The 14,801-nt window shown below is 35.5% G+C and overlaps 3 protein-coding genes across 3 annotated transcripts; 2 read left to right on the top strand and 1 right to left on the bottom strand.

Annotated features, from left to right (window-relative positions):
• Positions 1–26: 26 nt before the first annotated feature.
• LOC129291208 (rop guanine nucleotide exchange factor 7-like) lies at positions 27–3,123 on the bottom strand. The gene is made up of 7 exons (XM_054928458.1): positions 2,482–3,123; positions 2,268–2,384; positions 1,925–2,079; positions 1,678–1,752; positions 1,294–1,590; positions 844–1,200; positions 27–717 (listed from the first exon to the last, which is right to left on the bottom strand). Exons 1-7 carry the CDS (start codon positions 3,047–3,049, stop codon positions 373–375), a joined length of 1,914 nt encoding a protein of 637 aa, XP_054784433.1. The 5' UTR covers positions 3,050–3,123; the 3' UTR covers positions 27–372.
• A 4,133-nt stretch (positions 3,124–7,256) lies between these two features.
• Positions 7,257–8,262, top strand: LOC129291236 (probable glutathione S-transferase). Its single transcript, XM_054928499.1, has 2 exons — positions 7,257–7,686; positions 7,766–8,262. Exons 1-2 carry the CDS (start codon positions 7,366–7,368, stop codon positions 8,099–8,101), a joined length of 657 nt encoding a protein of 218 aa, XP_054784474.1. The 5' UTR covers positions 7,257–7,365; the 3' UTR covers positions 8,102–8,262.
• Positions 8,263–12,900: 4,638 nt separating this feature from the next.
• On the top strand, positions 12,901–14,423 carry LOC129291257 (probable glutathione S-transferase). The gene is made up of 2 exons (XM_054928529.1): positions 12,901–13,243; positions 13,924–14,423. Exons 1-2 carry the CDS (start codon positions 12,923–12,925, stop codon positions 14,275–14,277), a joined length of 675 nt encoding a protein of 224 aa, XP_054784504.1. The 5' UTR covers positions 12,901–12,922; the 3' UTR covers positions 14,278–14,423.
• Positions 14,424–14,801: the final 378 nt, after the last annotated feature.

Genomic DNA, 14,801 nt, shown 5'->3' with positions numbered 1-14,801 from the left:
ATTCTTTTTTGTCTCCTTTTGTGCATGTCGTAGCCGTTATCACAGGAAATTTTAACTTAAGAATAAGATAAGATAGCAAGATACCATCCGCTTTACATCGCATGCCCTTCCCTTGTATTCATATACATTCAAAGTTAAAAGCAACCGAAAGATGGAAAAGCCAGTTAGGTGTCTCTGTCATGAAATTTTTCTATTCTACAAACTACATATTCCACTTAAGCTAAAGCTCATATTTTGAAATCAGGCTCTCCAAGTAACTTCTTCACATATTGTTGAACGGCCTACCACCTCTTGACCGGAATGAAACATAGATTTGTTAAACTAACAGCAAATTAACTCGGACACCACCCCCAAACAGCTTGGTATGCTTGGTCAGATTGAGTTCCTGTGAGTCTGCCCTTTGGTATCAATGGTAAGATAATCTGTCAAAACTCTCTTGGCCCCTCCCCCACGCTGGGGAAGAAAGTTGTTCTTGCTCGTGCTACTAATGATTGGGGTTTTCTCTTCCTTTGAAGATCTCTTGGCTCTCGGAGGAGTTTTAGTTGGTGTTGTTAAACACGTCCTAGACGGAGTGCGTGGCATGGGCACTGGAAAACGATCCCCAGAATGTTTTGTCAAGTCATCAACATAGAGCACATCATCGATGCGTGCTACTATATTGAACGCCAAACTCTCCAATACTCTTGAATAGCTCTCCAGAATCGCCTTCCCAACATCCTAAAAACAACACACCAGTTCAAAACATTCGCGTTACAATGAAGTTAACTCTTGGCCATGTATACATACTCATTGATCATCAAGATCAGACGAATCTGGAACAAAGGGAATTTACAAAATGCTGACCTTGTTGTCTTGAATTTTGCTGATATCTAGGTTTGATTGAGGGAGACCAGGGAACCGCTGTCTCAAGGATATAATAATGCTTTCTGCTCTCTCGGCGAACAATTCCCATTTGTCTCCATCCACCATCAGATCCTTGACCATCTCCCAAGATGTCTTTGTACTGTATCTGGCTGTGCCGTTCACAGGTTTTGAATTGGCCCTTTTATGCCAAATGTTAATGGAAGCTTCCACTCGGTTAGCAATGTCCATAGCTTGATGTTCAGAGGACACATCAAGACAATCTACCACACTCTCCGGAGCAAACTGATCCGACGCTATGTACCCATAAATAAGGTCCCCCAAGCTGGCTCGTGCAGTCTGAAATAAAAACGTTGGATCAGCAATTTGATCATCCACGACTTATAATTCTGCAACGCATATAAAACCATGTTGTAAGTTATAAGTACATACCTTTGGAAGAGATTCCAGGTATGACTCAGGAATATCCATTTCAGCCAAAGTAATAGTGTTGATGGCTATGGCAGCCTTTAATATCTGGTTGGTGCAATCTCGTTTGTGCTGCAACTTCTTTCTGACACGTTCACGGAGACCAGAAGGAGGGACTCGGGGAACAGGAAGCCACCATTTTTCCTCATGACGCTGAAGTCTTCTTCCTAAAGCAGAAGACGTATCCTCACCATCTGAGGCAGCAACAATCCCCTGGTCCACGTACCAGAACTCTGTATCCACAAAACTGTCCAATATGTCCTGCAAAAACACCTTCATTAAATAAAAATGTCTTTATTTCTACACAATTATGTACAATGAAAGTGAATGTTATGGATATATGCTTACAAGAAGCATGTTATCTAGTTTACGTAAAGCTGGAAGGTTGACATAAAGATCCGAGCGAGGTCTGCTACCCATGACCTGTTTCATCAACAAACAAAACAGAAAACATGGTCATTTATTGCTATGATTATGGATGAACCATGGATATAAATGTTGCTAGGCCATATCTGAGGTCCAATTAATTTTAAAAGTTAGGGCCAAGCCCAAATGGAATTCAAAAAGAGATTGATTGTGATTTGGGAAGCTGTACCTCCACCTTACTTCCATCTGGAGAAGTCTGCCAAATAGGAGCCAACTCAACGATATGATCACTGACACTAAGAAACCATTCCATCTCCCTTCTCCACATTGCTTTCTTCTTCTGAGGTAGAGGCTCTAGTCTCAGAATTTGCCCAAACAGTGTGGCTGCAAACTCGAAAAGGAAATGAGGAATAAGTAATAATCCGAATATAACATCAACTTCTGATTTGTCATTTCATAAGTGACTTGAGAGGATCCTATTAATAACCTATTGGAACAAAGAAATTGCAGTCATTTTCATTGATTTGGACATCAATCGAGACAGACACATAGGAATTGTTTCATGTGGTTACCACAAAGGTTGGTTATGGCATTTGATATGGCCAACGCTGCAGCCACTCCGTTTCCGCAGCCAGACATGTCTTCGCCAAGTAACAGTTTCGCAAACCTTTCCTTCATCATCTCTATCTCTAAAAATCACAATCAGAATAAAATTATCAGAAAAGGCATGTACGCTGCACAAATAATAATAAGATTGCTAAAGAATACACAAGAACTGAAATGTACCAGATAATTCCGAGTCCTGTTTGTTTATATGCAAACGCATTTTGTCGCCATGATCAATGGCACGGGAAATGGCAAGTTCTGGAGCAGGAGTTTTCTGGACTGGCTTTTTCACTGAAGGCGGCGACGATGACGACGATGACTCCTCCGAACTACTCCGACTCTGTTCCTCATTTCCCGTCGAGGAAAAAATATCGGAGTTAGAACTGCTCTCGCGACTATTATCTTCGCTCAGATTGGCAAAAGCTTCAAGCTTGCCTCTATTTCTTCTGTCTTTTTCTTCTTTCTGATTGGGAGCTTCTTTCTTGTGAATGAAAGCACCCATTTTTGAAACCTCACCTTCTTCATCGTCTTCATGGTCAGGTGAGGAAACACAGAAAGCAGAGTCTTTGACGGGCATATCGTTGTCGTTATAGTGAACGCTCTTCAAGCAAAAACCACCGGAGACTTTGGAGACCCAGAAACCCAAATTGGAAAACGGGTTTTGATAGGCGGTAGTGGATGTTCGAAGCCTTGATAAGGGAACACAATGCTTCAGATGATATTGGCGTTGGATTAAAGTACTGTCCATAATTAATGAACTGCGAGAGCGACTGGAACACGGCTTCTGTGGGTCTCTCTCTCTCTCTCTCTCTGGTTTCTTGCTTATATATCAAGCTTAAGTTAAGCACCACCCAAAAGTTGACACCGTTAATCCGATTTATTTGAAAAAAAGGAAACAGTAGACCATTGCACTTCTATATAATTTTGTATTTGTTGATGAGTTTTAGAATTGTGTGAGTGTAGCTTGTACAAAAGTCCTTGTAAATCTTTTGCCATATCCATTAACCTCGTGACAGACCTGAAACAGAGTAACTCTTTATGCTAAAAGGAATTCGAAACTCGTAGAGTATAAACAACTGTGACGGTTTTAACCAGAAGAGGAAAAATAAAAAGAACACAGAGAAATAACTGGCAAGCTCTGCAACAATATTTTGTTTCATTTAAACCCAATCATATTTATAATTAGTTTAGTATACAGGTATGTGTTTGTGTCCAAAGCAGGGAAAACGATCAGAAGCATACAAATTAATGTTAGTATATTTGACAATTTTGATTAAAAAAAAGTGATGGGGAGTCATGCATAGGACGGATTCCATAAAGTTTTATACTTAAATAATGCTTGAATATAACCACTATAAAAATATAAAGTTATAAACAAATTTCTTTGATATATGTATATTCGTAAGCGTTGGGGATTATATATATAATACTTATAAGCATGCCTATCCGATGAGATTTATTATTGTTTTATGGTTTCATATTTTCAGAGAGGGGACGACTAATTAATCAATTAAGCTTCAAACCTAAATGAGGTTTATTGGTGATCACTATTAAAGACTTGAGAGGACAGCAATATTTATGCATCCATACGTAACGAAGGATAAAATAATAAAAAATTATTTTGAAGAAAAGAAAGGAAGCATGATTGGCATAAACTGTATGCTTTGTGGTTTGTGAAATATTCAAAATGGAATTACGAAGGGTGAATCTTAGAAGGTTGATTTTGAGGTTGAAAAGCACAGCAAATAATATTTAATAAGAAGGACGAATTTGAAATGGGTTGGCTCTCCCTGTTAAAGTTTGATACTATAAAGTCTCTCTCTCTTCTTTTTTATTTCCACCAATATTTTCTATATTCCTATTTTCAATCACACAATTAGATTAGATGGAGTTTCAGCTATCTTAAAAAAAGGCACAGAATGATTGGAAACGTATAAAAATACAAATTTTGAAGAAGTTTGCTGTTTTTGATGCCGTTGCCGTTGGGACATAAAGTGGCCAATATCCTACCGTCTCCGGAATTGCATGCAATATATATATATATATATATATAACTGATAATTTAAAAAAAAAAAAAAGTTGTGCTTAAGGGTCACAAAACAATACACAAACTCGAATGACAAGTGCAGTATCTTGCTTGGATGCCTAAGTAAGTTGAAAACTCAGCACGAGTTTGATCGAAATTGGGGTTAGTATTGTCTGAATTCGAAAAAAAGGTCTCAGGATTCTCGTGTTTGCATTAAAGGCAAAAGACATTGGAGTGTTACTTTCTTTCTTTATTCCTTTTGAAGGGTCAGCTTTCTTATTTTGTTTTCCTTGTTTTCAAATTTAAAACAGTACCCCTCTTTAACTTTTGAATGCTGACCTTCTATTAAATGTGAAACCATGCATGTATTATATTTATAGTATACATGTGATGTGTATGGGGATTTCTACTCTACCATTTTGAAATTTGAATGTCACGGCTATGTCTCCGAGCTCTCACAAATTTACATGCCATCTTCCACCTTTTGGTTCACAATTTTATCGTTGCCAAAAAAAAAAAACAGAAATTTCTCCTTTTCTCCTACTTTCAAGTTTTTTAACTAAATTAATTTTCATATGTAGGCAGCAAAAGTTCATAAAAAGAATAAAAAATAATCTTTCATCATATACTTCAAAAACATTTATAGTGATTGACCTCAACTTTGTTGCATATAACCTATAGTTTTGTCATATTTTATTATTTTATTTCCCAAGGTATCTTTATAGGGTTGTCTTATTTCAAACAATGTTCTTCATACATATATTCAGAAATTAAAATCTGAAATGATGTTTAAGTGGCTCAAACCATTTGATTCTCGGTTTTGATAGAAATAACTGGCTCTTTGCCTTGCTTGGGGGGGGGGGGGGGGGGAGTAACAATCGACCAACTAGATTAACATCCCTTTGGCCCACAAATGCTTTGATTTGGGCTTTGTTCAGATCAACCCACGTCATTATTAATATTTACTCTCTCTCTTTTTTTGCCAACATTAATATTTACGTTCTAATTGCCTGTGTTTTATAGTCATAATATACTTGTTTTATATCGCTTCTGTTATTATTTCTCTACCATCCCTTTCATGACCGAATTAAGAAAAAAATGTCATGTCGAGAAAGAAGAATGGGCTGAATGGTTATTTTGATCGGGTGAGACACAAATTATAATTTCAAGTTAGGTAGACTCACTCAGAGCGGCCCAAGCTCATAATTTCAATAGACCTACATTGCTTTATTAGGCCCATACTTTGCATTGCTTAATATTTGAATCCCCTATCCTCCCAACAAAAAGGGGGGAAAAAAAGAGTAGAATATTTAGATCATTATCAAATAATATTATTTTTGTTTGCTTCCGATATCAAAGTGTTATTTGTTTGGGGGACCCTAAAGAAATACCCACAAATGTTGACTAAATTAGTTTAGATAAAAAATTTAGTATGCTAGGATAAAAGTAAACAAATTAATACATAGGATGTGAAATAACAAGATCAAAATTTAAAAAAAAATTAATCATTTAATTTTATAGTTTTGATTAAATTGTAACTCAATCTCTCAATTTTAACTTATTATAATTCAGTTTCTAAAATTTTGACTCAGCTATAAATCAATCATTAAACTTTACCTCTTATAATTTAGTCCTTGAAGTTTCAACCTCTTAAATATTAGTTCCTATATTTAAAAAAATTATAAAGATTAAAAATATTTGAAATTTTAATATTTATAATATTTAAAAGTGTTTAATAATTTAAAATAGAAAAAATTAATCATTTAATTTTTTGTAGTTTTGACCTAATTATGACTTAATTCTTAAATTTTGACTCGTTATAACTCAATCTCTAAAGTCTTGACTTGATTATAAATCAATCCCTAAACTTTTCCTCTTATAATTTAATTTCTGAAGTTTCAATCTCTTAAATATTGGTTCCTATATTTTAAAAAATAAAATTATAAAGATTAAAAATATTTTAATATTTAAAAGGATTTAATAATTTAAAATATTTTTTTAATCTTTATAATTTTATTTTTTAAAATATAAAGACTAATATTTAAGAAGTTGAAACTTAAGAGACTAAATTGTAAGACGTAAAATTCAGAAACTGATTCATAACCAAGTCAAAACTTTAAAGATTGAGTTATAATAAGTTAAAGTTAAGGGATTGAATTACACTTGAGTTAAAATTACTAGGATTAAATGATTAATTTTTTATTTAAAATATTAATAATAAATTTTAAAATATTTTTAAGTTTTATAATTTTTTTAAGAGATAGGAATTAATATTTAAGAGATTTAAACTTTAAGAACTAAATTGTAGGAGATAAAGTTCAGAAACTAATTTACAACTAAGTTAATATTTTAAAAATTAAGTTATAATAAATTAAAATTTAAAAATTGAGTTATAACTAAATTAAAATTATAAAAATTAAATAATTAATTTTTCCTCAAGCCTTTAATATACCGACCACCAAACACCTTTCCAATCATGTTCTAGAAATAAATAAAAAATGGTATTATGCAAAAGGATAAAATAAAATTTCCCCCTGTTATCCAATAATCTTTTCAATTATACATGTCTATCGCGATTAACTTTTTTTAATTTCAGATTTTTATTTGATTACAATATCACTAAAATATTTAGCATATAAATGGAACGGTGATCGCCGCTATAATCATCAAAGTAATCCTTTAAAATGATTTCAAGTGCTGCCTTTAAAACCAAACCAATCCAAAAAGAAAAATTCAGGGCATAAAGATCAAATCCAGACTCAAACGGCTCTTGAGCTGGGCTTTTGAAAATTGGAAGAACCATTAATCCCTCACCCAATTCTTGAAAAAAGAAAAATCAACGCTTAGGATGAAGACACTAAACGTTGAGAAAAACGAAGTCATAGTTTAAAATTACTTTAGCACGAAGATGCGAGGAAGCTAACTACCTACCCACCAACTCCAAGGATCCAATCCGCCATAGTTGACCAAATCATTTCTAAGTTAAAACACAATAACCCAAACTGCAACAACACAGCTGAATCCCATTCAGGCAGACCATGGCTGCCAGGGAAGAACAAGTGAAGGTGCTAGGGAAATGGCCCAGCCCCTTCAGCAACAGAGTGGAGCTGGCTCTCAAGTTGAAAGGAATCCAATACGATTTCTCCGAACAAGATCTCTCCAACAAGAGCCAAGAGCTTCTCACTTGCAATCCTGTTCACAAGAAGGTCCCTGTCCTCATTCACAACGCTAAACCCATCTCTGAGTCTCTCGTCATCGTTGAGTACATCGATGACACCTGGAAATCCCACCCCTTCCTCCCTCAAAACCCTTCTGATAGAGCCTCTGCTCGATTCTGGTCCAAGCTTATTGATGACAAGGTTCGTTTTTTTTTTTTATTATTTTTCCCTCAATGGGTGAAACAGAGCATTTCAATATTTCTTATGTGATGGGTTACAGTGCTTGCCTGCTTTATGGAAAGCGTTCTGGTGCGAGGAGAAGGAGCGCGACAAGGCTGTGGAGGAAGCCATGGAGGCTCTGAAGATGCTGGAGAATGAAATCAGCGACAAGAGATTCTTCGGAGGAGACGAAGTTGGACTGGTAGATATTGCCGCTAATTTTGTCGGTTATTGGGTGGACATATTACAGGAAATTGCAGGTTTACAGTTACTCACGTCTGAGAAATTCCCGAAGCTATACAAATGGAGTCAAGAATTTTCCACTCATCCGATCGTGAAGCAAGCTCTACCTCCCAGAGATGAACTCTTTGCATTCTTCAAATCTCGCACTGCCTAGACTCACGGTTCATGATTTGTGACGACCTGAATTTTTCCGGAAAATGATTGTCTGGTGTAATAAAGGAAAAGCTGTTCTGTTCTCCATGTTTGGCTCTGGTATTTCAATCGTTAAGCCATAAAATGTAATGGATTTTCTGATTAATCTGCTCTTTGCTTGAATTCTCGAATCAAATCATTGCAGCTGGGGATTATTTTGCTTTATTTTAAGCTCCTCGTATAGTTGAAACAAACACTGAACTTACTGATGAATGAAACACTTCAAACAACCTCGGAGCGCTAGCTAGGTGTAGTTTAGCTAGGTTGAGAGGTCTGAATATTCAAACATTTTGTGTGACTGAACAACCTTTGCACAAATATTTTAAGAAACTAATGTTTGTAAATTAAAATTTTCTTGAAAGTCACTTACTGTAACACAGTTTATGGTTAGATACAAAAGAGTTATACTGTGGTTGGCTATAAAAGAAGAAAACAATTGCCTCTCATTCTAAAGCTAGGTCTCAAACCGCTTTTGACTACAAAAACAATCTAAATTTTAAAAAAAAATTAATGAAACCAACTTTGTAAACTTCTAACTGATGTAATGCTGATTCAACGTAGCAAAAAAAAAGACACTGATCCAAACAAGCACTTATAGATTGAAAAAACTCTCCCCGGAGAATTGTTTCATTTTGGACTTGTATTTAAAAAAAAAAACCTAGTTTAGCCATGGAGAACCAAAAAAGTATTGTAATTTATTCAAATTTAATATTTTATAAATTATACATCAGATATTTTTAATATTTTATAATGCAGAATGCTTGGGAAGCATCTTCTTGGAATGAAAAAATTGTAAATTTCCAAAAGTCTGCTACTGATTGGAATGAGGCTCGAGTAGGAAATATTCTAGCGAAAAAGAGAAAACTGTTTCATAGAATAGAAGGGGTTGAAAAGGCCAGATACATAAGAGATTCATAATATCTTAGACAGGTGGAAAAAGAGCTTTGGGATCAATACAATAAGACTTTGCAATAGGAAGAGCTAATATGATTTCAAAAGTTCAGGTGCAATTGGCTCAAATAGGGAGATAAAATAGCAAGTTCTTTCATGCAAGTACCATAATCAATAGAAAGAAAAATGCTATTCTAACTTTGAAAGATAAGAATGAGAATTGGATTACAGATAAGGAAGCTTTGAAGAATGTTGCCTACTCTTACTATAGTGAGTTATTTAAAAACTCCTCTAGCTTTATCTTTGATACAGTTTCAAACTTTCCTCAATTGCAGACTCGAAAGTACCAGCTATTAACAGGAAAGTGGATGATGAAGAAATTAAGAAAGCTATTTTTGAGATGGAAGGTTTTAAAGCACCTAGGCTTGATGGAATCCAAGCATTCTTTTACCAACAGTATTGGTCAATTGTAGGGGAGTCTGTTTGTAAACTGGTAAAAAGAAGCTTTTCTTGAGCCAACTAGGCTGGGATAGTTAAACAAAGCTCACTTAATCCTTATTCCCAAAGTTGAAAATGTGGAAACCATTACCAACCGATTGAAGCCTATCATGAACAAAGTGGTTGGAGAACATCAATGCAACTTTATCACTAGCAAGCAAAGCAGTGACAACATAATTATGGCTCAGGAAATTATTCACTCTATGAAACTCAAGTAAGGTAAGAATGGTTATGTTGCAATGAGAGTTGATCTTGAGAAAGCCTATGACAAAATTGAGTGGCCTTTCCTTAAAAACACTCTCGAAAAGCTAGGGATTAATGACAACATGGTTGATTTGATAATGGCTTGTGTTAAAAGTGCATCGCTTCAAGTACTATGGAATGGTGAAGCTTGCAAGGAGATTTAATCATCAAGGGGGCTTAGACAAGGAGATCCAATTTCTCCTTACCTCTTTACTCTATGTATGGAGAGGCTTAGTCATATTATTGAAGATAAAGTTCAGAGAGGCTATTAGAAACCTTTCAAATTCTTCAAGAATGGCAAAGGTTTTTCTCACCTATTCTTTGCCGATGATCTTGTCCTTTTTGGGGAAGCATCTACCTCTCAAATGGAGGTTATGATTAATTATATGAACTCTTTTTGTGAGGCTTCCAGCCAAAAAATGAATACAAACAAGACAAGGATGTGTGCTTCTAAGAATGTCCATTTTTCTCGAGCTCTTGATTTGAGTTCTTACTTAGGAGTGGCTTTCACTGGAGATTTAGGGAAGTACCTTGGCATTCCCTTACTTTATAAACGTGTTACTGTTGGAATTTTTGATCCTATTATAAAGAAAGCTAGGACAAGATTGCAAGGATGGAAAGGAAAATTGTTGTCCATAGCAGGTAGAACTACCCTCATTAAAATAGTAATTTCTGCCTTGCCTAGCTATTATATACCAACGATGCTTCTTCCAAAGAAAATCCTAGATGAAGTGGAAAAGTATAGTTAAGAGCTTCCTTTGGGAGACACAGATGAGGTGAAAAAGTTGCATCTGCTGTCTTGGCAAAAGATAATTACTGAAAAGGAATTTGGAAGATTGGGTGTAAAAGACCTTAGGATACAAAATCAGGCCTACATCATGAAATTATGTTGGCAACTTATTTACGCAAGACCAAAAACTGTGGGTACAAGTAATTAAAGAAAAATACAAATGTGGAGATGGGCTGTTACCTAATATAGTGAAGAAAAGAAATGCCTCTCTAACTTGGAGGTGCATATGCTCAATTTGAAAAATTTTCAAGGAAGGCCTGGGCACCAAAAGGAGCTTGACTTGAAATACTAACTTCTGGATAGATGTTTAGTCTAATCTTAATTCCAGCATTCTTGAGGTTTTTCCTAATTTATTAGGGCTGATTGATCTTAATGAGAAAGTGACTGAGTATATCCTTTCGTCGGGTGATTGGAATAAGCACAAGCTAAATAGTATCCTTCCTATTCATGTGGTTAATATTCTGACTCACACTAGACCTAGGTTTAGCTTGAGTGAGAGAGAATTTTTTAGTTGGAAACACTCGAGAGATTGGAGATTTACAATTAGATCTGCTTATGATTTTTTACATGCAGGCAACCAAGATGCTTAACTTTTAACTGGAAACCCATATGGCAGCTACAAGTACCAGAAAAGATGAAAGTCTTTTTATGGATGATGGCACATAGTGCTATTCGCACTGCTAGCCTACATCACAGAAGAGGTCTACTACCAATAAACACATGCCCACAAGGTTGTGATAATGAAGAGGATGAGATTCACTTGTTCAAAGACTGCAAAGAAGCAAATATTAGATGGAGTCAACTTGTTACACTTAATCACTAGATGAAATTCACATGTGGGAACATACATCAATGGCTGAAACTAAACCTCAATGGTAATCTGGGTAATCAAATGACAAAACAAATCTCTTGGAAAATCCTCTTTGCTTACACATGCTGGGAAATTTGGACATCCCGATGTAATGCCATTTTTAATGCTAATGATAGACATACCCAACAATTTAATGCAGAAACAATGATTTTTAGAATTCTCCAAGATAGAAAACTTATATATGCAACTAACTCTTTAAGAGGCAGTGCTGGTGTGATTCCAATTCAACCGTATCCTAATCATAACTTGATTAAAACAAGTAGAGCTACAAGGAAGACATATGTGTGCAGCAGTGACAAGGAAGCAAGATCAATCTCCTGAATTTGGCTGCAGCATAAAGATGGATTCTGCTCTAGGGGACTCTGTTATATGAACTATTCTTATGGGCCTAGGAAAATGCTGGAATGATGGTGTCAAAACAATAGAGATTGATTGCCACTGTGATAATACTTTTAATTGCTTAGGCAGGGGTATAACTTATGAAAGCCCTTGGCATGATCTCCTTCTCCAAGTGCAAAGTTTTGCTCTTCGAAATTGGACTATCTCTTTTAATTTCCTTTGTAATGATTATAGTACATTTTTTAAAGACATGATTATTATAGGTCAGCTTAGGATCAATTCTTTTGTTTCCCTTCATCATCAACCTTCCCAATATTATGGGAGGGTGGATTGTGAAAGGAGTTAACCCCTTGGGGGTTTTGTTCGTTGCACAAATTTTCTAATATTATAGTACTTATTTTCAGTCAAAAAAAATAAAGAAACCATTTTCTGAGTAATGTATACGAAGTTTGAACATCATATTCTTCTTAAATGTTGAGGTTACCTTATCGCCAATAGCGACTATCACTTGTGCAAGTTCTCTACCAAAATTGACGTTTAACCAACATGTGGAAAAGTAATTGATGCCCATGCAATTTTTCATTTTTAAGAATGAAGATAAAGAAGAATGGCATCCAAAAATACAATCGAAAATTGTCTCTTGTTTGAATAGTTCGCCATGAAATTTTGTCCTACCCTTAGAAAAGAAAAATAAAATTAATTTATTACATTTAAAATATTTCTGAAGTATGAAGAGTAGTAAGCCGTTGAAAAATAAAATATCAATTATTCAATAGGATTGAATTTAATGTGATATTTCAAGTCAAAAGTTGCCAGCATTTCTTGAAAATAAATGTTTTAAATTAATTTCATGGTTTGATTCAATGGCACTGGATTCCAATGAGTGAGGTAACAAAGCTAACAATGGACTGGACCAGTACTTATTTTAAACACCAAATAGGCAAAAGTATGATCTCTTACATCACTCCCCTACACTACGCAAAGTTAATACGTATCACTTAATTCTTCTATTTTGTTTAATTTTTTCATGCCATTCTTCATTGACCTCTCCATAATATAATTTAATAAGAAATTGATATGAGATAGGATTGGGTCTATAAAAGGACATTTTATGAGCCGAGAAGACAACATATGTATCAGTGAGAAGTGAGATGGCAGAAGAATGTGGAGAAGTGAAGTTTTTTGGGTCAGGAGGAAGCCCATATGCTCGAAGGGTTCAGATAGCTTTGAAGCTGAAAGGAGTTGAGTACAAACACTTCGAAGAAGACATCAGGAACAAAAGCGAACTGCTTCTCAAATACAATCCTGTCCACAAGAAGGTGCCAGTTCTGGTTCACAATGACAACCCCATAGCCGAGTCCCTCATCATCCTTGAGTACATCGATGAGACTTGGAAAACTCACCCCATCCTCCCTCTCCACCCTTATCACAGAGCCCTCGCTCGCTTCTGGTCAAGGTTCATCGATGATAAGGTCTCTTCTCTTCCTTCTCTTTTGTTTATTTTGCATCAAGTCAATTATTTTTTGTGTCGGGATGTGTCGGGTGTAAGTGGACCTGACTTGTTGTAGAGAGAAATCCCATGTCTGATCTAGATCCTTTCATATGATGATGTAAGATCTAGTTAACGTCAACGTATTAGTTACGAATCTTTGATAAGAAACTGAACAAGATATAAGATAAAATTGCACCTAATACCAAGTCATGCTTCAACCTATATAAATTTTCCTCTCAATATCCTTTGAGAGTTATGAGGCTTTTGGTGGGGAAGTATAGATTAAGTTAGGATTTGAGAGAGAGCCTAGTCTATGTAATAATCCTTGACCCACCCATTATAAGTTTTAGTGAGGTTAATAGTCCACACTTTAATTGCTAGCCGGGCTCAATAGATTGCGTGTCTAACCCATCAAAAATATATGGAAAAAAAAAAACATCTTTAAAAAACCTACATTTAATCAGACACGACAATGCTCAAATATTAAGTCAATAGTCAAATTAAAAAAAAAATTGACCATATAACCTAATAGGACTTTAATATCTCAGGGCCGCTAGTTAACCCATTTTAACAAATCATAAATAATTATTGTAAGATTCACTCATAAAACTCGTAAATAAATTTTGGAATGTGATAAGATGGTCTTAATTGGGAGGGCAGGTGCTGCCAGCGATACAGGAAGCAGCATGGACAGTGAAGGAAAAGGAAAGGGAAAAGGCCATTGAAGAGGCAAGAGAAGGTCTGGGATATCTGGAGAAGGAGCTGAAAGGCAAGTTCTTTGGTGGCGACGCAATAGGAATAGTGGACATAGCAGCATCCTACATAGCATTCTGGCTGCCATTAGTGGAAGAAGCAACTGCTCTGAAACTGCTGAGCCATGACAAGTTTCCAAAGCTGCATCGATGGAGTCAGGAGTTTTGCAGCCACCCTGTGGTAAGGGACAACCTTCCTCCTCCTGCAAGACTCCTGGCTTTCTTCAAGGCTCGCTATGCTGCCATTGCTGCTTCTAAATAAGATGCAACGTTGGAACTGATGATGCTGTTCTCTGCCTCTTGGAGTTTTATGTCCTTAATATAATAAAGCTGTATTATGTACCCTTTCCATGTATTAGCCTCTTAGAGAGTTTCATTCAATAATAAAAATTTCATCCATTTCACTAATACTATTTTGATGCCCCTCAATCGGTGTTTCAAATCTATTCTGTCTTCGGTCTTGGCTATATATAAGCATTTCAGCCTGTCGACAATAAATATATACATTGACTGTGGTTCTTGACAAAATAATAAAAAGCTCTCTTTTCCAATTTCATGATAAAAGAAAAGAAGGATTTGGTGAAAGAACGGATAAAAATCCAGTGTTTGTCGACATGGGAAAAAGGGATGTTCAATAGCATTTCTTAATGACCATTTTCAATTTGAAAAAAGAAAAAAAGAAATAACCATGTTCAAATACTTGTGAGGTCTTCGAAAAATGAATAATTAATAATAATGGACAGCCTTCTAGTTTATAAAGGACGTGTGATTAACTTTTATGTTTCT

The sequence above is a fragment of the Prosopis cineraria genome, unplaced genomic scaffold (assembly GCF_029017545.1).
Source record: "Prosopis cineraria cultivar Desert tree isolate PC_DT_omini unplaced genomic scaffold, ASM2901754v1 PC13, whole genome shotgun sequence".
Taxonomy (NCBI): domain Eukaryota; kingdom Viridiplantae; phylum Streptophyta; class Magnoliopsida; order Fabales; family Fabaceae; genus Prosopis; species Prosopis cineraria.
Note: the sequence above shows the minus strand (reverse complement) of the source record. Positions and strands in the feature narration are given on the sequence as shown.

Bases quoted from the DNA above. Each gene is read 5' to 3' on its own strand.
- LOC129291208 (XM_054928458.1), bottom strand. From the start codon at position 3,049: ATGGACAGTACTTTAATCCAACGCCAATATCATCTGAAGCATTGTGTT. The intron at 1,591-1,677 runs GTAAGCATATAT...GTGTTTTTGCAG, and splicing joins AACTAGATAACATGCTTCTT to GACATATTGGACAGTTTTGT. The intron at 718-843 runs GTCAGCATTTTG...TGTTGTTTTTAG, and splicing joins GCAAAATTCAAGACAACAAG to GATGTTGGGAAGGCGATTCT.
- LOC129291236 (XM_054928499.1), top strand. From the start codon at position 7,366: ATGGCTGCCAGGGAAGAACAAGTGAAGGTGCTAGGGAAATGGCCCAGC. The intron at 7,687-7,765 runs GTTCGTTTTTTT...GATGGGTTACAG, and splicing joins CCAAGCTTATTGATGACAAG to TGCTTGCCTGCTTTATGGAA.
- LOC129291257 (XM_054928529.1), top strand. From the start codon at position 12,923: ATGGCAGAAGAATGTGGAGAAGTGAAGTTTTTTGGGTCAGGAGGAAGC. The intron at 13,244-13,923 runs GTCTCTTCTCTT...TTGGGAGGGCAG, and splicing joins CAAGGTTCATCGATGATAAG to GTGCTGCCAGCGATACAGGA.